We start from the raw sequence: 24,664 nt of genomic DNA on the forward strand, positions 1-24,664 counted from the left end.
CTGTGAATGGTGTAGTGTTTGTTACCCAGAAGTCCGTGGGGGACCTGTCTCATTAACAACTGTAATAAGGAGAGACAAAGAAGGCCTGAAGGAGCATTCTTTCAGTTTAACTTACAGGGCTGTACCAGAAGATGGTGGCACTGCCGTGGTGACCTGGTTTTCTGAAGAACACTGGAAAAGGCTGAAATAAAAATACCACTTTCCTTTGATTTACAAAGCAGGCAAATTCTGGAAATGTAGCATATTTCAGATCTATATAGAAAGAATTCATTTAAAGGAGAATTTGACTCTAGGCTTGGATGCTCATGGGCAGCTCTTTCATTTCTATGAATGTCCACTGGGATGCTGAGACCTCATGCAAGACAAAAATAATTTCCTTCTGTGCAAGGCTGTCCATAAAGTAGTTTGACCTGGATTCTTCACCTCCTCTTTAAACGCTGGTATAGTCAGAGCTGCACACCATGATCACCACGTGATTTTATTTTCATCAACCCCAACAGAGAAGCAGGCATCCGCCAGTCAACCCTTTCCACACCTTCCTAGCCCTTGGCAAACACCGATCCACTTTGTTTCTACACATTTCACATACATGGAATCAGAGACCAAGCTGTTAAAAAAAGTCAGTGTAATAGACTGATGTCAATTATCCCCTGTAACATTTCCTTAGTACACGGATCCCCTAATTGTCTATTATGTGTTCATCATTGGGACTGAAGAAGCAGCAGTGAAGGCAGCGGAACCTCCAGCTCAACTTGGGTTCTGCTTTATCGTGGGACAAGCTACACTGACTTCTAGCTCAGTTTTTTTTTTTTTTTTTTTTTTTTTTGGTTTTTCGAGACAGGGTTTCTCTGTGTAGCTTTGCGCCTTTTCCTGGAACTCACTTTGTAGTCCAGGCTGGCCTCGAACTCACAGAGATCCGCCTGGCTCTGCCTCCCGAGTGCTGGGATTAAAGGTGTGCGCCACCACCGCCCGGCCTAGCTCAGTTTTTACGCTTTTTTTTTTTCACATGACTTTTTTTTTTTTTTTTTTTTCTTCTATTTTGGTGTTCCGAGATAGGGTTTCTCTGTGTGGCCCTGGCTGTCTTGAAATTTGCTCTATAGACCAGGCTGGTCTCGAATTCAGAGAGATCCGCCTGCCTCTGCCTCTGGAGTGCTGGGATTAAAGGCGTATGCCACCACAGCCCCACAAAACAAAACCACACAAAACCTTCCTGATCCTCTTGCCTCTACCTCCCCAATTTGACTAGTGCTAGAGATGGAAACCTGTGTTTTGTGTTATGTTAGGCAAACCACTACCAACTGGACTACACCCCAGGCTCCTTAGTGCAGAGACAGCCCACTGCAGCACCAACTAAGGACGATGAAACCATTCCTGAGATACTACACAGTTATGTCACATGACCTATTTATACATCACCAGAATGAATCAGACTGTGCAACAGGGAGTTAGAGGCCAGCCTGGGTGAACTCTTTCAAAACAGATGAAACGAAAAAAATTCTGTTTTGTTTTAGTGGAAGATGCTTTTTGCTTAAATGCCTATAGAAGTCACTTCCTCAATGCTAAATCTCCACTTAGGATGGGCTGAATCTTGCTGTGATTCAAAAACAGCAAAAATACCCAAATCTCTGATCTAGCATAATAAAAGTTTATTTCCAGTGTGGAGCCATTTGATCTCTGTATGTGAAAGGATGATAAAGAGTGCTGATGGTGGCACTGGTTAATGCATGGAAAGGTCACGGCCACGACAGAACCCAGTGTTAGGTTTCAGAGCTTTATTAGGAGGGAAAGAGGGGGAGGGGAAAGAGGAGAGCCAGGCCTGAAGAGAGAGAAAGATGGTGGAGGGGGAAGGAGAGAACAGAGCAGAGAGAGAATGAGGTCTGTATCCGGCTTTTAAGGTGCAGATTGTGTGACCACACTGCGCATATGTAGTCGCCAGCACCTACTGATGACATAAGACGCAAGACCCGGAGCTGCGCATGTGCAGGAGTGAGGGCAGGATCCTAACCATGTGGCTACTGAGCAATCACTGACATTGGACTCTGTGGCTCCACTGTTTCACTGAGCCTTCTCCACAGTGCCATGGTAGAGGGGTTGATACTGAGCTAGCCAGGGAGTGACAACTACTACTATATTCAACTGGTTGGAGCCGGTCACTGCCCACCATAAGAGAGCTATGTCTATCCATACCGAATGGACAATATTAACTTCTTAACTCAGTGAAAGCATTTCTGCTAAGGACTGAAATGAAATTTGTATCTGATAGTTCAACGTCTGTGATGGGAGCTTTAGAGGATCTACTAAGAAAAACAGTTACCATGCTGAAAACCCAAGCAGCTATTTTAACTGTTAGTGCGGCTCAGACGTGACAGATGAGTGATAACAATTATTCAGTTCTTAAATGGCTATAGCTAGCTATGTCATAAGTTAATAAAGAACCATGCACCTCAACTACGAGGGTAAGAGCTGTCATTAAAGGTGAGTTTTGAGTTTGCATCTGCATCCAATGTCAGCAAAGACAGGTCAGTAGCAGGTAGTCAACTCTGTCAGAAGAGAGCTGGGGGCTTCTCAAATACTAAGAAGAGCTTGGTGACCTACCCTGGGTGTTCTGAGACAATGGTAGCTTGAAAATAATAAACAAATTTCTCAACTGACTTTTCACCCACAAATAAAGGATCTGTAAGTCACAAGTCCAAAAAGTTCGTTCCTCACCCACTTTTCTCCACCCTGACAAAGGCACTCTGACTCCTGACTACGATTAAAACCAATTGTCTGGGTGTGGGTAAGTGGCTCTCAACCTCCGTAATTTTTAGCTCAGTAGCAGAACATGTCTAGAATGCCAGAGGCTGTAGGCTTGATACCTAACACCTTAAACAAAACAAAAACATGATTTTTTAGCATCAAAATGCAAAAAATCACACTCAATATAAGAGCAATTGAAAATGTCTCAGGTGCACATTTAATGATAACATAATTCTTTTATTAAAAAAAGGCAAAATAAGAATATGCACTAGAATAATTAACAGTTTTGAGAACATTCACTACCTAAGTAAAGGAATGAATAATGTATAATACAATGAAACCCGTGCTAAATTTAAGATTTATCTGGAAAAAAAAACCATATAAAAAGATAGGACAGTTTATTTTTAATCAGTCAAAAATGAAGTCTGGACAATGTCAATTTCCACTCACCATAATGCTATAATTATACATTAAATATAATTACTATCTATACATATGCAAAAATATAAAGTTCTATTTCATACGACAAAACCTTTTATAGAAACCATTTTAAAATTAAGTAGAACTTCTCAACATCTATGTGAGGTTTAAGTCCTTCTGAAGGTTCCTTTAAAGGTTTTAAAATATAACACTAAACCTAAAAACACTGTCCTTTGTCAGTTTCAAAAGTAAATCTACTTAGTACAGAACAAAAACTGATCGCTTCATCACATGCTACTTAAATACTATTGTTTAGACATGTCTAAAGTCCTCCATTTCTTCAAGTATGGAAACAAAACTCAGTCATCCCACAACACAGCACTACACAGATGGAGTACTTGGGAAAGACTGTGTGGTCATATGGCACAATATTAATGTTTTACTCCTTCAATAAATCTTGAAATAAATATCAAGTTTTGTTTTGTTTTTCTTCTAGAAGGCCCAAAATTATAATCTACATTAAGATTTGATATGGTAAGACTTAAGAGTGTAAAATACAACATCAATATTTTATCATAAAAGTAAAGCTGGTAGCAAACTACAAAAGGACCCATCCTGCACTTGGGCATAATTAGGAGTTACAGCTCATCATGATAGAAATAGTCATCGTGGAGCTGTCTGCCATAATCCGTGGCTTCGCTGGTAAGAAACAAGTCTTGGTTTTCCAGAATCTCTTCTTCAGAGAGCTTTTTGTCACCATTCAAATCCATCTCATCAATTAGATGAAGAGCCTTTAAAATAAACCAAACCAAAAGGTGTCCAGAATTAGTCTTTGAAATAAAATGTTCCCATTTGGGTGTGATTTGTCAAAACCACTTAGATATACCAAGAACTTGTTAATGTCTAAGTCTCCAAATTATTATACATGCCACTGTGCCTGTCTACTGCTTCTCTCGTGTCCCCTTATTTAATCTATATTGGGTTCTGCATCGCCACACTGGGTCAGTACAGGGTATAATCCACTTGAGCCTCTAAGTATGATACAAGGTGTCATCCTATTGACTGTGTCCTAAGATTAGCACATGATACAATCTTAACTTCCTTGTCTCCCTGACAATATGAAAGTTTCACCATTTAATTCAAAACACAATATATCCATCCTATGTAATTCCATTTCTTTTTTCTTTTACTGGAGATTTCCAGCTTCCTGTCCTATCAGTGACACAAAGTGTGTGTTAGGAAGGGAAACACAATTCTGTAACACTTACTTCCTCTTGTGCAATGCCCTGATTATTGGGCACCACCCATGATAACAGCTCTTGGGGATCGAGCCGGCCATCATTATCCTTGTCATAATCATTCACAAATCTGTCCTTCTCAACAAGTATCCATTCTGGATCTTCATTTGCAGCTTAATAAAAAAGCAAAACAAAAACACTAATATATAAAAGTATCACATGAAACCAGTAAGAAGTTTGATGTATCTCTAAAATAAAGGAAGTGAATTTAAAGTTTACTATAAATTTTGAAACTCAATGAAACAGAACTACTTACCAGAAAAATTCAGAAATAAAGATAAATATGTAAAGATTTCCAAAAGTGAGAAATTAACCAAAAGAACTCAGCCTTAACTGTTGCAAATCTACTAAACTAGTGCTTTTATTGTGTTGTCCCTTACCCTGATTTCCAGTTTTCCTAATTTTTAAATGGATAGTATTTATTTTTAGTTAAAAATTGTTTGGAGACAGGGCCTACACAGACTAGTCTCAAACTCCCTATGTAGTTGAAGATGACTTTGAACTTGATGTGCTACTAAACCTGGTTTGTGCAGTACTAAGGCTAGAATCCAGGGGTCTCCTGTATGCTAGGCAGCACTTTGTAAACAGCCACATGCCCAGTCCAGGGCAATGCTTTATGTACATCATGTGACTACAGACTGTTTGACATGTTTATATACAGCAATGCCTTAGGTAAGTCTCATTTGCAATAACAAACCAGGAAAACAACTTTAAAACTTCTTTTTTTAAGCTTATAAGCAACAATTCTGGTAAAGGACAACAACTTAAAGAAAGGAAATTCCCGGGGCTGGAGAGATAGCTCAGAGGTTAAGAGCACTGGCTGCTCTTCCAGAGGTCCTGAGTTCAATTCCCATCAACCACATGGTGGCTCACAACCATCTATAATAAAATCTGGTGCCTTCTTCTGATGGGTAGGCAAACATGCAGGACATAATAAATAAATAAATAAATCTTAAAAAAAGAAAAAGGAAAAAAAGAAAGGAAACTCCCTTTAAGGTCAAACTTACTTCATCTAGCCTACACTATTTGCAATATTTTATGTCCTTTCTCTCAAGATCTACATGCAGTAGCACAGGAGTTTAAAGACAACCCTCCTTCCTCCTTTGAATGACAATGGCATTACATTTGCTGGAAAAGGAAGGAAGTGTTTAGACATACATGGAAATGAAATGAGCAGAGTGGCATGTCAGGAGCTGTGAGAGCCTGTGTGGCTCCTCTGGTCACACAGAACCTCTTTCCTGAATTCCAACCCCATGCTTTCCGCCTTACCCTCGGGTAACTTACTTGGGTCTCGCCTGTAATCGCCAAGAAATTCTTCCAAACTAACAAACCCATCACCATTTTTGTCATGTTCTTCTAAAGCCTCTTGAATGACGAACTCCTGTTACACATTCATTCAAAGAGAATAAACAACCATTTGTCACAAACATTTCAATCCCACCGTCTTAATCAATCCTACTATAGAACTTCTTCTGATTCATAAGCAATCATTCTGGCCTTTCATATCTGCAGGAAAATGTTTGTAAATTCTAGAACTCAGAAGTAAGAATAATCCCCAAGTACTGAGTGATTTTAAATTGTACATCTTTATTCTCCTGTGTTGTGAAGAATTCTATTTCACTTTCATAAACAACCTCAGCACTAAACACAGGCTTCCTGCTTTCTGTATATTCTCCTCCTTCTCAAGAACACTATCTCTCAAAGTCTCAGTGGACTGCTAGAAAAAGAACTACAGGGAAACAAATAACTACTGAAAACAGAATTAGCCTTTTCCAGGGATGAGCGCCCCTAACTGACTCTCCAATACGACAAAGCGGTCAGCCCTGAGACCACACACACCCAAGCAACAAAAGTGGACTCAGCAGGTTGTACTTACATACTTATGCACACATGTACACACATGTGTGACAATATTCAAAGGAAAAGAAGCCATCAATCTGAGTACTGTGGGGAGCAGGGAAAGAGTTAGAGGGGAAGGAGCTGGGAAACAATGGAAGGGGTAAGTAACATATTTATTAAAAATGTATGGAAGAAAGAGTGTCACCTCTGACTACTCCTTTCCCCCTCCATTTGCTCTGCAATCCAGTAAGGGCTCTCAGAGAACAGGACCTTATACTCCTCAGCACACAGATGTTGTTCTTTCTCCAGGGTGGAAATAGCTGTGGGATAATCTTTTTGTACACTGTAAAGATGAGTCTCTGCCTAAGGTACCTTCTGATTGGTTTAATAAAGAGCTGAATGTTCTTTATTAAATACCTACGCAGGAGAAGATAGGTGGGACTTCTGGGGGAGAAAGGGGTCTTGGAAAGAATCTGAGGGATGGGGAAATAAGAGAGAGACGGGGGAGGAGTTAGATGTACAGTATGGAGGAGAGGTTAAGTCATGTGGCAGAATGTAGATGAATATAAATGAGTTCTTATAAAGTTATAATAGCTAGTTGGGAACAAGCCTAAGCTAAGACCAAGCTTTCATAATTAATAATAAGTCTCCATGTCATTATTTGGGGGCTAACAGACCAAAAAAGTCTGATAAGACTATATTTGGCGCCCAATTTGGGGCCACGTATATCCACATAGAGCCCGAGAAATCACCCAAGCCTCTGACTCTCTGACCTTGGATCCTTTACCTACATCTTCTGTGATGTATACATCCCCAGGGCATTGCTTTACTCTTGAATTATCACCCTGTCTAGTCTCAGGCTTCACCCTGTGATTCTCACTTTACTACCCGCTGCTCCCTAAGCCTCTCATCCAGACTTTGTATCTGAACTGTAATGAAAATATCTTCTCAAATTTCCAGTCTGGACAAATCCAAGGGCTTCGCCTACATTTGTATGAAGCAACACTGAAAGACACATTGGGTTTTCTAAAAACCCAACTATACACATTTTACATATAGAAGAGGCTAGGGACCCAAGGATTAGTTTTAGAGAAAGTATGTGAGAATCTCATAAAACTACAATCATTATTTAGGGTAGTGTGTCTATATACACTTCTTCTGGGATAGCGCTACAGTTTTTATTTATTTATTTTTAAATCACATTTTTAAAGGAGAAGGGAGTTTGTAATCTAACAAAAGTTAGAATCATTGATCAGAATAATAATTCTACCATTCAAGCAATATCCTTGGGCAATAGCAGATTTATTTTAATTATGTTGCCATACTTTAAAAGAATTTTTAGAACAATATAAATGAAAATATTTCAAGGCTAGGCTTGGTGGAGCAGGCTGGCTATCCCAGCAACTTGGGAGTCTAAGGCAGGGGAATTGAAAGTTCAAGGCCTGCCCACACCACACAATGAGTTCACATAACTTAAAAGGTTTTTTGCTTTTTGTTTGTTTTTTGTTTTTATTTTTGTTTTTTTCGAGACAGGGTTTCTCTGTGTAGCTTTGCGCCTTTCCTGGAACTCACTTGGTAGCCCAGGCTGGCCTCGAACTCACAGAGATCCGCCTGGTTCTGCCTCCCGAGTGCTGAGATTAAAGGCGTGCGCCACCATCGCCCAGCATAATTTATAAGTTTACATAACTTATAAGGGCTGGGGATGTAGCATATGCAAAATCCCATGTTAAATTCCCAGTATCACAAAAATGAAGCAAACTTTTCAAATTAAATTCTAACTTGAATCTACAGTAAAAACCAGTTAACTGATCCTGTATCCCTGTCTTTTCCTATACCCAACATACCCTTTAGAGGAGGAAAGGCGATACTGTGTCAAAGGTATAGCTTTTGTCACTTTTATATAAGCTGAAAACTTCAGGGTCCTTTCTGTCTCTTAACACTTATTTTGTAAATCAACGTTCTTGACATTGCTGGTACAAGGTCTTCAAAATGTTGATGGAATCTATTCTGTTCCCTTGCCAGGCTCCTATTACATAATGCCTATTATTTAATTGCTTTCACCAGCCCACCCCATCCTCAGTCAACTGTTCCTTGTTCTCTAAAAGTCAAGGTCCAAAATCCTCTGCCTGCTTTTCTAGAACTCAATTAGTGTGGCCCAGCTTAGCTTTGGCATTTAAATCACACCTAGCACTGGTCTTAAACTAGGTCATGTCCTTTGTGCCAAGTAAGAAATTAGAAACTTCACAATGACAAGAAAAGTGGCACTAATGGCAGAGCCTTGCCATGAGCTATGGAGAAAAATGCGCCTGCTTGTTGTTATTCAAGACAGCAGATTCTGGCCATTACCTACTCAACAAAAAGCTACACCTCCCTCCATAAAATGCCCAGGAAATAAAGCCACAGAGCTGGAGGCTTATGCCATACAACAGATCTCAGTATACATGGATTGTCAGTAAAGGTTTTCTTATTAATATGATGGGAAGTAAGGCTTCTTAGGAAGCTTGCTAAAAACACAGGGGCTCAACCAGTGTTAGAACAATTAAACTAGATTCCAACAGCCTTGTGTGGGCTACTAAATAATACCCCCAGTACTTCTTTTAGATACTCATGGAATGAGAAGACTTATTATGTATAAAGTCAAAAAAGTATCCCATCCTCTGAAACCAATCAAAATGTGATTCATTTTTCCAGACCAAAAGTTCTCATAAGTTAGGCTGTGAACTACATGAGAGTTGTACTGATAAGAACATGGAAAGCCTAGACAAAGGTCTGAAAACCCTGAAAGGGATGAGAAAGGCCTTGATAGGTTATGACAGAAGAGGTAGCCAGAGAAGACTGTTGCACATATACACAGATTAAAAAACAAAATCCTCCAATTTCTCCCTCCCAGAACATCTCGCCATCGCAGAAACCCTTACCACTTCTAATCTTATGTGAGGAGAACATCTGCTCGTCTCTAAATTTCTGTTTTACAACCCATTTTTAATAACTTAGCAAACAGGCTTTAATCACTCATAATGCTGTTAAACTTGCTCCTTACCGTCATATACTCAACTTCTTCAGGGTGCTCAAAAGCAATGAATTCTTCAAGATTCAGACCAGGACCAGAATCCTGGTTAGCTTTTTCAAATCGCTTCTTATCCTTTAAATGAAGCTTTTTTTGGGGAAAAAAAAAGAACAATTTTAAAGACCTCAGTACCATATCAGCTTTGAAAAATGCACACAATGTGAGATTTAAAGTACATTTTCATACATTATCTCATCTATCTTTTTTTTTTTTGGTTTTTCGAGACAGGGTTTCTCTGTAGCTTTGCGCCTTTCCTGGAACTCGCTTTGGAGACCAGGCTGGCCTTGAACTCACAGAGATCCGCCTGCCTCTGCCTCCCGAGTGCTAGGATTAAAGGCGTGCGCCACCACCGCCCGGCTATCTCATCTATCTTTATAATAGCCTTCTGAAAGTAGGTGGAGCTAATCACAGACATCCACACAGAAGCACCATAGTCAGACAAAGCCAGACCTTGGTTGTACAAGACACTAACTATGGCATTCAGGGCAAACTGCTCAACTTCTTTGGTTTCTTCTATAAAACTGGGACAAAAATGTCTAAGAAACTTGTAGGACAGCTGCCACTGGGCAACCCCAACAGTGACCGTGAAGTGGTGGCACACACTTGCCATCTCAGCACTCCAGACACTGAGGCAGGAGGATCAGGACTGAGGTCAGTCTGTGCTAAACCAAACCCCAAACAATAAATTACTAGATTGTTGGCAGAGTAATTGAGATTACACAATTTAATAAAATCCACAGATACTTACATCTCATTAATTCAGCCCAGTAATTTTGGAATACTTTCAAAACAATAAAATTAGGACAACCAACTTGGTAGAGCCTTTTAAAATTGCTTCAGGTCCTCTAAATAATTTTTCAAAAATATGTTAACATCACTTAAGAGGCTGAGGCAGGCGAATCTCTATGAGTTCAAGGCCAGTCTATGAGATACAGGCTAGCCTTGGCTACATAGAAAGACCCTGTTTCAAAAAACCAAGAAACAAAACCACTCAAACAAACAAATATATGTTTCAGAAAAATGGTTTTGAGAAACCCCTCCTCTGACTACAGATAGCATACATGGAAGCCTGTTCTTAGTAGGCTCTTCATTCTGCTAATTACATATATTCAGAAATAAATAGTCCCAGTGCTTAATAGGGTCTCATTGGCCGGGCGGCAGTGGTGCACGTTTTTAATCCCAGCACTCGAGAGGCAGAGCCAGGTGGATCTCTGTGAGTTTGACGTCAGCCTGGTCTACAGAGCGAGATCCAGGACAGGCTCCAAAACTACACAGAGAAACCCTGTCTCGAAAAAACCAAAACCAAACCAAACCAAACCAAAAAAACAAACTTCTGTTTTTCTTTTTAAAGTATGTTCAAGTACAGAAAAGATTCAGCAATTAGGGACAAGAATGCTTTTGATATATGTTCAAGGATAATTCTCTCACCAACAACTTTGAAAACCATCAGTATGACATGCCTAACATCACACACTTTCTATTTTGAATATTTTTGGGAAAAGCCTTTTATTCTAAAAACTTGCATATAGTAAACATTATTGTTTAAACATAATCACAAATAATTTTTAGCAATTTTTAATTTATGTGTTTTATCATTGGTAATTGTTTTTTCAGAATAGCTTAGTCAGAAGTCATATACTTAAACAGTAGGTATTTCACTGACACCCAGTGGAAAGCTCACACCTCCCCTAAAGAATTTGGTTTTTAAACAGCTAGACTCTACAAGCCAGCCACATTCTCTCAATTATAACACGAAAAAAAAAAAAAAAACTGTTTCTAAACAGCTGCAACTTTAGATCAAGTAATTTACATTTAACGCTCAGATTTAATATGGGCAGAAGTAGAAAAACAAGAATTTGAGGTTCTGTGTAGAGTCAACTAAGTCTTTTTGAATAAATCACTGTTCAAAATACCAAATGTTTTGAGTTCCTTATGAAAGAACCCTTCGATCTGGAGCTTTAAAAAAAGTCCATGTTTTAGCAGAGTGAGCTAACTGTGGTCAAATTTGCCTATGGAAAGAAAGGCTCTCTTTCACCAAGCTGAAGAGGTGGGGAGGGAGGACACAGGAAGGAGGGGGGAAAAAGCGTTCGGAGGAATGTCAGAGTTCATGGCCATTTGACTGCAACTAACAGTGCCGATTGCTGGGCACGATGCCACATACTTGTAATCCCAGCACTTGGGAGGTTGAGGCAGGAGGATCACAAGTTTGAGGGCAGCCTGGGCTACATGGCAAGATTATGTCTTTTAAAGCTGGAGAGATAGCTCAGTGGTTAAAAGCACTGGCTGCTCTTCTAGAGAACAGAGGTTTGAGTCCCAGCACCCACAGGACAGCTCACAACCTTCTGTAACTCTAGTTCCCGGAGATTCAATGTCCTCTTCTGGCCTCTGAGGGCATCAGACATGTATAGTACACAGACATACATGTAAGCAAAACATCCATGCACATAAATAAAAACTAAAAAAACCCTTTAAGTCTCTTAAAAAATGTCTCATAATAAAGAAGTCAATATATAGTTTTTAATTGTAAATTGAAAGACAATAATGAAAGTTCCACAAAATTGAACATTTTTATTTTCTTTTTAAAAATTTCTTATAGGCCACTAGAGCAATGCTTGTGAATCTGTGGGTCGCAATTACTTTGATCAAATGACCCTTTCACAGGAGTCACAAAGCAGGTATCCTGCATTCAGATATTTACAGCACAATTCACAACAGTAGCAAAATTATAGTTATGAAGTAGCAACAAAACAATTTTATGGTTGGGGTCACCACAGCATGAGGAACTGTATTAAAGGGTCACAGCTTTAGGAAGGTTGAGAACCACTGTACTAAAAGACAAGATACAGTGATAAAAAGAAAACCATATTAATAATTTATTTTTATGCAGAAATTTGTGAAAAACAAAACTGCAATCTTGGATAAATATTATTTGACATGAGGGAATATATAATCAACAATCCTAGAATAAAGTTAGGTCTTAACAATCAGCAGCAATGCTGATATCTTACAAAAATAAACCTTGTTTATGATGTAGTCGCAGTCGACTGCAGAAGTTAGAATACTGAACTTTTGCCAGGCAGCTCCCCCAACTTCAATTACTCTGCTTATCTTGTGTTCTTCACACTGTTCCGAAAAACTTCTTCAGATATTTTACAATGTGAAAAAGTAATTATTTTGCTGTCTATATTCTTTATATGGAAACTTATCAAAAATAAGGATTCAGGTACAAATTGATTTTAGTTTAATTTTCTACTAGATTTCAATATAAAGATTTTATTTTCTTCAGATACCTGCTTTTTATGACAGCTTTATTCTTGTCTAAATTAGTTTGTAACTTTGAAATTGACTCAGGCTTCATCCTTTAAAGTTTTGTTTTTTTTTTTTTTTTTTTTTTGAGGCAGGGTCTCACTGTGTAGCCTTTGCTGGCTTGGAACCCTGTTTCTGCTTCATGAGTGCTGAGATTAAAGGCATACACCATCATGCCCAGACTCTTTATATTTTGAAGACTAATGCACACTCTTTCTGGGTTTATTTTTACATTCCACACCAATTTTTTAGAGGTTATAGATAATCAAATTCTAAAAAAAAGTATTATTAGAACTTCAAAAAGATTGTCTTATTCTTGGTCAAATAATAGCCAATAGGATTCCTACTGGTAAGTGTTCATTTTGGGGCTATATAATTTCCATTAGGATACAAAGATCCATTTAACTTATTCTTAAAGAAACTACTTATTAGCATATATTTACTTTTATGTGTATATGTGTATGTGCTTACGTGAATTTATGTGCACCACATTAGTACTGGAGCCCTCAGAGGCCAGAAGTTGTCACCCAATCAATCCCCTGGAACTGGAGTTACAAAGCTATGTAGATGCTGGGACCCCAACTCAGGTTCTCTGAAAAAGCAGTAAAAGCTCTTAACTTCTGAGTCATCTCCAGTCCCTTAATTCATTCTTAAAAGACAGTCTTACAATAATATGTAATGAGTACTTGAGAGAATGGCATTTGAACAAGACACCTTTTAAAAGGACTATTTGTATTTTCTATAAATGAGCAATCTACCTCTTCAAAATGAGGACTTCAATGTCAACAACATCATATCTTATATAAAATTCCTAAGAATACAGAAACACATATACTTTCTGTGTGTGTGTTCATGTATGCAGGTGCTTGGGCACACAGATACATCCTTTTTTAGTGGAATAATTCTTTGGAGTGGTAAAAAGAAGTTAGGAAGAAATGAAAATAGGAAACAGGCAGGAAATTATAAGCTAACTAGTAGTTTTAAAATACTATATTTGCATGTCATGGTTTTTAGAAAAGTCCCAGAATTCTAATGGTGCTTAGGAGAACCCTTATTCAATCTCATCATCATGTGTGCTCTCTTTAGCAGTATCCAGGATGAAAAAACTGACCTATACTCCCTTTAGGCTGCTGGAAAAATAAAGATTCATTTAAGGAGAAGGGAAACAAAGTTTATCTTCCTCTTACAAATTAAATCCTAACTAATCTAAAGTTGATGTAGTTAGCAAATGCCTATACACTTTTATTAAATATAAATTTCTGTGAATTGTACATGTTTTTTCTGTTTGTGAGACAGGGTCTTTTTTTCCATTAAATTAAAAAAAAAATATGTGTATGGGTGTTTTGTCTGTATGTACCATGTGCATGCTTGATACCCACAGAAGCCAGAAGAGGGCATCAGATCCCTCGGACTGAAGATATAGAGAGCTGTGAGTGACCATGTGGGTGCTGGGAATTGAACCTGGGTACTCTGGAAGAACAAGTGAGCCTAACAACTAAGCCATCTCTCAACTCTTTATTACATTTTTTTAACATTATTTATTTATTTTAGAAAGTGGTGGTGGTATTACAGCACACATGTGGAGCTCAGAGAACAATTTGTGACAATCAGTTCTCTTCATCTACCACGTGGGTCTTGGAATGTGCATCTTTGAGATTAAACTCAGGTCCTAAGTCTTGGCAGCAAGCACCATTACCCACTGAGCCATCTCAATGGCCCAAGACAGTCAAGCCTCAAACTTGAGATCTTCCTGATTCTACCTCCCAAGTACTGCTTCTTTTACAATAGTCTTTCAACTGGAAATCAACTCCTCATCGTTCCAACTATTGTATATTGTTTACCCACGCTATGATTATCCTCAATGGATAATCCCCATTTTTAGAGATGAGGAAATTAAGGAAGGGAGGTTTAGTTTAGCAACTGTTAAGTGGCAGAGCTGGATGTGAAACCAGGCAGACTGGCTCGGAGGCTGGAACTCTTAACCTGAACACTGGTAACATATGGACAGCTTAAGAGTAATTATTAGGCCAGGAGAGGTGGTACACTCCTTTAGTCCAGGCACTCAGAGGCAGAGGCTCTGTGAATCTGAGGAAGAGTGGTCTACATGGAGAGTTCTGGGCCAGCCAGAGTTACACAGTACGACACTGCTTCAAAAAACCAAACAAAAAGAGAATAATCATTAGCAGGAAAATAAGAAGCTAGAGTTAGTGGTAGCCTATATAGTTCACGTGGCCAGAAGTGCACGTGAACTTCTACAATAAATATTATGTACAACGGTAAGTAATGACTGTTAGAGGTACATATGCAGATAAAGCAAAAAGGCTCAAATGATTTCCAAGCACCTTAACTTGTTTTGGGACATATCATTTACAACAAAGTATGTTTTTATTTTTATTCTTTTCTATATTAAAACAATCTTCTAAAATGCTTTTGGAATATTAATTTGTCAAGCATACAGTCATTTTATTGATATACTTTTGGTTTAACAGACTTCCTTGAAGTCTTGAAAAGTTATCAATAAAAATAGCTCTTCTCATTTCTGCTTAAACTATTTATTTGCTTAAAAAAAATTAAAACTCAGTTGGCTGTGGTGGCGCACACCTTTAATCCCAGCACTTGGGCGGCAGAGGCAGGTGGATCTCTGTAAATTCAAGGTCAGCTGGACTACAGATAGAGTTCCAGGACAGCCAGAAGTGCCAGAAGTACAAGAGAAACCCTGTCTCAAAAAAAATAAAATTCAACACTCAATAGACTGCAAAACTACTGGATCTTCAGAACTGAGTTCTTATAAATGATGCAGCACTATGTCAAACTACCCTGCAGTACCTTCAAAACCGTAACAGAGGCAATCCAGCCAGAACTGAGTTCCTATAAATAACGTAGCACTATGTCAAACTACACTGCAGTACCTTCAAAACCGTAACAGAGGCAATCCAGCAGTCCCATTTCTGGAAATTACCCAAGATACTCAAAAGCAAGATCAAAAAGAGATTTGTATACCACTCATTACAAGATTCAAATGAAAAACAAGGAGGACATGAAGCTGGGAGAGACTACTGGAAGAGGTGGGCACCAGAGGGAGCTGGAGACGGTAACAACAGGTGGGTGCGATCAAAGCACGTTGTATAAATGTATGAAAATTCCAGAGAGTAAAAAAAAAAAAATTCAAGTAGACAAACAAAATATGGCACACACACAAAACACACACTAGAATATTTGATCTTAATTGTCTGTTTTTGTTTTTGGAGACACAGTTTCATTGTACAGTCCTGGCTGTCCTAAAACTCACTATGTAGAGCAGGCTGGCCTCAAAGTCAGAGATCTGACTGCCTCTACCTCCAGAGTGCTAGAATTAAAGGTGTGTACAACCACTACATGGCAGATATTTGGTCTTTTTAGAATATGTCCTTTCTAGGTAGAACATTTTGGCACATGCTAAAACATGGATAAACTTTGAGGACATTATGTTAAGTGTAAATAAGGCAGTCATAAAAAAGATAAACATGATTCTCCTTACATAATGTACTGGAGATAGGCAACTTTATATTTAATGGGTACAATGGGTACAGAATTCAGTTTTGCAAAATAAAAAGAGCTTGACCAACTGGTTGAACAAGATGAATATAATGAACACTATTGAAAACTCTTTAAAATGGTTGAACTAGGCATGAGATGCAGCTCATAGTGGAGCACTAGTCTAGCATGCACAAAGCCCTGGGGTTTAATCTCCAAGGCCATTTTAAAAAAATGTTACCATGGGAAATGTTAGGGGAGATGGCTCCGTGGGAAAAGAGCTCGACATGAAAGTGTGGACTTGGGTTCAGATACCCAGGACCCATGTAAAGCAGGACATGGTGATCTGGAATCACGATATTTCTCCACACAATGGAGGTGGAGACAATACAACTTGAGAAGCTCAAGAGCCAGCTACCCTGGGATATGCAGCAGTGAACAAGAGACCCTCCCTCAAAGTGCAAGGTAGAGACTGACATCCAAGGCTGGTCACCTCCACAAGTGCCCAAATGGGAATATACACACAACAAAAATAAATAAGATATGGAGAATGTTGTTTTTTGCTACAACTGCATTTTTATTTCATATAATCTTTTAAAGGATGGGGATATGCCATAAAATATCTAAATATGATATAAAGCTGACAGTTAAATTATTTTAAAAATAAAATACTGAGATACATATTAGAACCACCAAAATGCACTTAAGGAACAACTCTGGAAATGAGGACAAATTAGTGAAGAGGAAAACAGATGCAGGGATAATTTAGGCCCAGTTAAGAGTCGTACATCTGGCTAAAAGGAAACCATCAAAGTAATCATTGAAGTGGAGGCTGCCCAGTGAACCTCAGGCCTGTTTGTGTTCAAACAGGAGGACAGAGACAGGGTGTGACCAAAAGGAACAGCTTGGACCCACCTGCCTAAAAGACTCCTCTTCTGTGTCATCCAGAGCAGTGTTCTCATCAAAGTCAATCACACGGTCGTACATCTGGATGTTGTACTCATCCCATGTCACAGTACCATCGCTGTTCTTATCATATTCGACAAACTGCTGTTTGGCTTCTTGCATGGCGTAATGCTTAAAGGACATTTGAATCCACTGGCTGAGTTCACCTATGAGAATTCCCCAGAACACAAGAATGAATGTTCACAAGAATCCCAATCTGAGTGAAGATTTCTAAACTTTTTTTGAAAAAGTAACTTACGTGTCTGCAAAAACCTGAAAACTGGCCTATTAGTACTGATAAAAATAAGGAGGTGGAGCTGGGCAGTGGTGGTGGTGGTGGTGGTGGTGGTGGTGGTGGTGGTGGTGGTGGTGGTGCACACCTTTAATCCCAGCACTCGGAGGCAGAGCCAGGCAGATCTCTGTGAGTTTGAGGCCAGCAAGATCCAGGACAGGCACCAAAACTACACAGAGAAATCCTGTCTCGAAAAACCAAAAAAAAAATGAGGTGGGGAGAGTCCAAGAATGTTGGAATTACCATATATCTCTTAAGCACAGGTATTTGAATGGCTATTTATCTATGAATTAGAAAAAAAGGTTTTATTATTTATAAAAGGTTTGAGCTTTTCTTTAACTTATATGTCGACCAAAATATGTGTGAGTATATATATTTACTGTGTGGGTTTTTTTTTTTTTTTTTTTTTTGTTTTTTTTTTTGAGGACAAGGTCTTGCTATGCAGCCAGATTGGCCTAAAACTCATTACATGAACCAGGCTGGCTTCAAACTCAGAGATCCCCTTTCTCCTGTCTTCCAAGTGTTGAGACTGAATACAGTTGGGTGTCATCACACATTAATCAAGGTATGTTAGTAAACATGGCTTCAATTGTGAACAACTTATTTAGAATGTTCTTTTAATTCTATACATTCCATTTCTGCCTAACAACCTACCTAAGGACACTCTTTTGTTGTTTGTTTTGAACCGAGGACATTAAAAACTGAATTAACTAAGATAGCTGAATTCTACTCCTGGGTTTGCCATTCATTTGAAAATAGGGTTTTCCTCTCTGTACATCTCTCTGAAGAGAGGCAGATGATTCTAAGCACTAATATTTTTTTATGTTGCTATAAATATAATTCACATGCAATAAGATGTTTTCTATTTGCTTATTGCTATAATAAACTAATAAAAGCAGATTCTTAAGATTCTACATACCATAGGAGTACTGTGTCATGTGATGTCTTAAGAAGGGTTTGGGCAAATGTCTCTAAAAATGAATCACACTATGGACAATGAGAAAAGTGATGTGAGAAAGAAGAGTGTCTCAAGGTATGACTTGCAAACTTACCCTATTAGGGTAAGTGAAGTTTACATACCGTTGGAGAAAGCATTGATTTTACTCAGTAGCCTAACTTCTACGTATAAAGCCTGTTTTCCATATCATAGTACTTTTAGCTCGCTGGAACACTAGCAATCTACATTCAACAGACAACGCTGTTTTTAAATGTACATTAATCTCCTACAAAAGGCATTCTCCATTGTTGGCGGTGCAAGACAGTCCTTACTTTCAGTGAGAAAACCATCTGAGTCCGAATCAATTTTCTTTATGATCGACTGCAGTCGTCTTTGCTGCTCTTCGTGGCCAAGTTTAACATACTCATCGACGTCTTCCTTTGGGAAGGGAAATCATACACAGGAGAATCATGCACTACACTCAGTAGGATGTAATGGTGGGGGGAAACAGGGCTACCACATGCCTCATTTGCCCCAAAGATTTCAGGATGAGCTACACTTCCTCTTCAATACGTCCCCCTCCCACCTTGAGTGATCCCGTCCTTAGTTCCAGGAACAGAAAGGATCTAGCTCTGGAGCGGCAACATTTCCACCAGCTTTACAGGCCTCAGGGTCCCCTAGAGCGCAAGCGGAGCCCCGCCCGGCCCCCATTGTCAGGCCGCCCCGGCCAAGGCCTCGCCTGGTCGCCCCGCTTTGTCACAGGACAAAGCCCGTGGCATCCTCACCTGGACGCCCAGCAGCGCCTCGCGGTCGTAGTCTGCCCGGTGCTCGCCCTGCGGGTAATGCAGCTCCTCCGCCTTGCTGGCGCCAGCCACCGCGGCGCACAGCAGCAGCAGCAGCAGCAGCCCCAGCGCCGCGGGCCTTGGGCCCAGCTGCATCGCGCCCGCCCGGCGAGGACGCGGAGAGTCGCGAGGAAGGAGGCAGGCGGAGCCCGGGCTTGGCAGCCTTGCTTCGCGGGCGGCCACAGAGGGGGCGGCGCTGCCAGTGGGGGGCGGTGGGCGGCGGCAGCAGCAGCGGCGGCAGCCGGGCTCCCACAATCGCAGCCCGAAGTCCGGCGACTACTGCGTTGCGGAGGCCCGCCAGGCCCAACCTTATATGGCCGCGGGGGCGGGGGCGGGACCGGAGCTGTGTGCTTGTCGCTGATTGGGCCATGTTGCCCCGGAGGCGGGCCCTTGTTCAGAGCCTCCTACCAGAGCCAGCAGGCAGGCGAGCTGCGGGGGCCGTGCGACCCCCGCGGGCCCCTTCACCCTTTCCGCCATACCCTTGGGGATATAACCCCAATTCACGAGCACTTTGCCTTTTCCTTTCCGTCTTGGTCCTGGCGGGAAACTCCCTGACCACTCCGTGCATCCCTCCTGGCCTCCATCTGTGAGAAAGCCTGCGATTTTGCTGAAAAACAATACACTATTGTATTTCGAAAAAAAAAAAAAAAAATCTTTGCCCGAGGAACAGACCAGCAGTATCCATTTCCCAGGCTTCAGTGTGTCTTATTTAATTTCGCCACGGCAGGAAGTACAGTATCGGGAATTGCAGCCAGATGTTTGCATCTGATGTTGAATTTATACGACCTGGTTAAATTATTTGGGCCCTTAAGAACCTGTTTGCGCTTTTTATAAAATTGGCATCTTTTTTTTCCCTTTTCTTTCTTTTTTTAAAAGCGACTTTTAAATAATTGTGAGGAGTGAATTAATGCCTTTAGAACAGTAACTGGTACATACGAGCACTTGGTAAATGTATGCTTTCATCCATGGGGGAAGAAAAAAACAAAGGAGAGTTGTGCAGAAAAATAGCTCACCAAGTGGTTTTATGGATGAATGCGTGCACACGTCTTTTTTTTTTTGTCATGCCTGCTTCAGGTCTGTGTAGTTTCCTCCACCTCAGCATAGTAAGTCCAGAGACGTTGTAACTTGAACTGTTTTGTTTACAAATTGTTCTATCTAGATTCAGATCTTTTCATAGGAAGGAAAGGTTTTCTTTTTTCTTTCTTTTCTTTCTTTCTTTTTTTTTTTTTTAGAGAGGCGGTTGTCTTTCACTTCCCACAGGCTCTGGATTGGGAACAAGGAATCCTGTTCCAAACTGAAAACCGAGTGGGCATGAATTACAAAAGTTTCTTGAGTCAGACTGTTATCTTAGGTTTGTTCAGAGACCATTCAAAGGTTCCAAAGTGAAGATAAATCCAGTGTAGAACAGCATTTTAAATATCAGAGTGTAAATACAGGCAACATTTCAGAGTCAACTTCATTAAAGGAACAAAACCTTCATTACTGGGTCATATTACATTTTATTTCAGTTCTGAGTTTTGAGGTAGTCTGTGAAAAATAAAATAATCCTATTTAGTGAAAGGAACTCAGTTTTGGGTGGATTATTCTCAAGTAAAAGGTAAATTCCAAGAGCTTCTGATGTAATTTAATCACAATTAAATTGGACTGGATACAAAGTATTTGAGAGTTTTTTTAAACTCAAGGACTCCCCAGATGGAGATATGGGGGCAAAAGAAGCTAATGGGATTTTATAATAATAGTTATTATTATTGTTATTATTATTATTATTTTGGTTTTTCAAGACAAGGTTTCTCTGTGTAACAGTCCTGGCTGTCCTGGAACCCACTTTGTAGACCAGGTTGGCCTTGAACTTACTGAGTGAGATCCGCCTGCCTCTGACTCCCAAGTGCTGGCATTAAAGGCTCTTGCCACCACTGCCCAGCTAACGGGATTTGAAATGGCTATGAAGTATTAGTACAAATAACCATCGGAAGCTCTGGGACCTGTTTTCCTTTAGCTATTTTCTTTCTCATGAACTATTTTTCCCCTCAAAAGTATGAAAGGGTCTAACCTAACTCAGGAGATCATATTTTGAGATCTTTGGGCACTAAATGATTCTGCACAGGGTTCAGAAGTGTGCTTATTCCCAAAGCCTATGTAGAATTCTATGGCTGTGTGCATTTCTGGATGGAAACTCTCCGGCTTTGCTTTCATTGGAGTTTCAAAAGGATCCAGGTAGCAGAAACATTTAAAGACTCCTGAAGGAATCCTAGGCAACTCTTCACCATAAACTTCTGTTTCTGAGGAGTGTTTGGAAACAGACTATAGTAAAAATGTACATTCAAGAGAAGTCAAACTAATCTTTTGTCATTTGTATGTAATTCTCTTTAGAGAAAAATATTTTTCAAGTTCTGTGAAAGAACATGAAAACACAGAAATGAATTTCCAGTTTTCTTTTATTTACATATTAGGACATATTTATATTCTATAAAGCACACAAATGCTAAGGATGCAACATAATGAATTTTTTAAAGATAGTGAGTCAAACTGGGCTTCTAACTCCGGGCAATTCTCCTGTCTCTGCCTTCCAAGTGCTGGGATTTCAGGCATAAGTCATCATGCGTGGTAATTCATTTTTTTTTTTGAAGTGCATGTACACTTGTGAAATCTGCTCAGCACTCCGAGTTTCCCTCCTCCCCAAGTATCTACATCCAGAGACAGTGGTACCTACCTGCCTGTAGTCTCAGCTAACTGGAGGCTGGGGAAAGGCATTCATTTGAGGAACCCTCAAGTTCAAGACCAGCCTGGACAACACAGAGAAGTCTCATTTGACAGAAGGAGAGTAGAAAGGGATGGAGTACATACAGTTCTGAGCCTGTTTCATCATGGATACATGGTTCCTGTTCTGGAACCTTATACAGATGGAATCATACAACATTTAAAGTATTTTGCCTTGCTAGCAAGCAGTATGATGCCATAGAAAGATCATAGACAAAAGAGGCCAATGAATCTGAAGGAGAACGGAGAGGGTACATGGGTGGGTTTGGATAGAGAAAAGAGAAAGGAGAAATGTAACTATATTATAATCTTACATAAATAAATAAATAAATAAATAAATAAATAAATAAATATCACAGACAACTTTGGAATCAAACCCAAACATTCACTCTCTAGCTCTCCTACTATATAGCCTTGAATAAATGACTTTGCTTAAAAACTCGTCTGAGGCCTGGTGGTGGTACATGCCTTTAATCCCAGCACTCAGGAGGCAGAGCCAGGCGGATCTCTGTGAGTTTGAGGTCAGCCTGGTCTACAGAGCAAGATCCAGGACAGGCACCAAAACTACACAGAGAAACTCTGTCTCAAAAAACAAAACAAGACAAAACAAAACAAAACCATCTGATGCATGTACTATGCTTTGTGAAGAATACATTTACTAGGTATCCTGAAGTATCTGCCCCACAGAAGGAGGTTCAACCTTTTGTCTTTTTTTCTTCTAGAAAATTCCTATCTTTCAGACCCCATATGTGTTTCCTAAAGGAGAGATCTTCAACTTCCTGGAATGCAAAATTGTTGATCTCTTAGGTCTTGTCCCCCTTATTTTGTGTTTAACACATTTCTCTGCTGTGGCATTTAGCAGTTTATTGTGACTCTCAACATGACTACAAAGCTGTGGGAAGCCTGAGTTCAGAAACTGTGATTTCTCCAAAAAGCTTTGCTAATAAGAGGAATTCCGTAAGTTTTTGTGAATGAGTGAGTTCAGCTCTATTGGGATTGTTTTGGAAATATATAATACAGGTTCTAGAGTTAGCTAAATGATTCAGAACAGGAATTTGTGGATTTCTTACTTTCTGAGTACGATAAGCTGTGCTTTACAAGAAACTGTGGTTTTTAAAACAAAGCAGCTCGTACTTGACGTGTGTGGAGTGGTCACAGGCCTCTCCACCCAGAATGAAAGCGGTTTGGCAGCATAATCAACCTAGGTAGAAAATTCAAAAAACCCAGTGGGTGTACAACTCCACACAGATGGAGTACCCAAAGGACAAGGGACAGGGGGAGGACAGGGAATGGGCAAACAACACAGACTGAATGATCACACAAGTAGGAGGATTTTGTTGCTTGGTTAGTCTTTTGTCAGTCCTTGGAGAGGAGATGTGAGAATTCCAGGGTTATGACAAAGTCATAGAGGATGACAGAAGATGCCTGAGTGGTAGGTGTATGTGGTACTCAGAAAGTAGTTTCGTGTCTAAGGAGTATCCAAAAGGTCTAAGTACTCATAAAATCACAATAGCCCATTAGAAGTGCTTCAAAGAATTTCAAAGTGATTGCTTTGCACTAAAGATTTCCCCCAAATGAAACACTTATCTGTCCCAATAATCAAGTGTAATGATAGCTTCCTCCCCTATTTCCGGCAATTCACCTTTATGGCCCTCTGTCACTTTCACTGGTCCATCTCTGGCCCTAAAGTCAGTTAGGTGGCGAGATATTAAACAGAACATCTTCCTCCTGTATCTGTAGGGTGTCCTGATATTATTAATCACGCTCCTTACACACTCAAAAATAGCTCAGAAGGTATAGTATATGGAAGAAGATAAGATGTATGGTTGTCTTAATTGTGAGCCTCACACTCAATCTGTCCAGCTTCCTCCCTAAGACTTGCGCTTTATTAAGCCCCAGAATCCTTTCTCATAGCTTTAGCAGGAAAACTTAAAAACATAAAGAAGGGGATGAAACTTGGCTAAAGATGCCAATATGAGAACAAGGAAAAAGAGGAGTACAATGTTGCTTAGCCAACAGATTTTATTCTCATAAGTAATTACTATTAACACTTGATGTATAACTGACCAGAGTTTTCAGTGTGCATGTGTGTGGGTGTGAATGCCTGCACGCATGATTGTGTGTGTTCCATTGATAATGCTGTAGCAAATACCCGAGAGTAATTTTTATATTTATAAAGGACGGAAATTTATTTCTCATGGTTCTGGAGGAAGAGTAGTCCAAGATTAAGGTGACAGCAGATTTAGTATCCAGGGGGGAACTGTTCTCTGCTTCTAGTCCATCCCTGAGAGCCAGGCATCCTGTGTTCTCACAGGTACACAATAGCATTCAGAGGGCAGAACCTCATGCCTCAATACCTCCTAAAGGCCCCACTTTTTAAAATCCTCTGTTGCTTTGGAGATTAAGTTTCAACGTGAATGTGGGAATGGACAGATAATCCTCATACAAAAGTAGATTACAGAGGGAGATGCTAGTATCAATGCCATAGGTTAAGAAAGCAGGGGAGAAGGCTGGGCGGTGGTGGCGCATGCCTTTAATCTCAGCACTCAGGAGGCAGAGGCAGGCAGATCTCTGTGAGTTCAAAGCCAGCCTGGTCTACAGGACAGTCAAAGCTACACAAAGAAACCCTGTCTCAAAAAAAAAAAAAAAAAAAAAAAAAAAAAAAAAAAAAAAAGCAGAGGAACAAGGAACATAGACCAGAATGACCCA

The 24,664-nt window shown here is 39.9% G+C and overlaps 1 protein-coding gene across 1 annotated transcript; it reads right to left on the bottom strand.

The window, feature by feature from the left end:
• Positions 1-2,960: 2,960 nt before the first annotated feature.
• Rcn2 (reticulocalbin 2) lies at positions 2,961-19,504 on the bottom strand. The gene is made up of 7 exons (XM_028865034.2): positions 19,142-19,504; positions 18,689-18,794; positions 17,098-17,294; positions 9,337-9,450; positions 5,742-5,838; positions 4,428-4,570; positions 2,961-3,950 (listed from the first exon to the last, which is right to left on the bottom strand). The coding sequence occupies exons 1-7, from the start codon at positions 19,292-19,294 to the stop codon at positions 3,798-3,800; spliced, it is 963 nt and encodes a 320-aa protein (XP_028720867.1). The 5' UTR covers positions 19,295-19,504; the 3' UTR covers positions 2,961-3,797.
• Between the last annotated feature and the right edge of the window lie 5,160 nt (positions 19,505-24,664).

Source organism: Peromyscus leucopus, chromosome 7, assembly GCF_004664715.2.
Source record: "Peromyscus leucopus breed LL Stock chromosome 7, UCI_PerLeu_2.1, whole genome shotgun sequence".
In the NCBI taxonomy this organism is placed as follows: Eukaryota; Metazoa; Chordata; class Mammalia; order Rodentia; family Cricetidae; genus Peromyscus; species Peromyscus leucopus.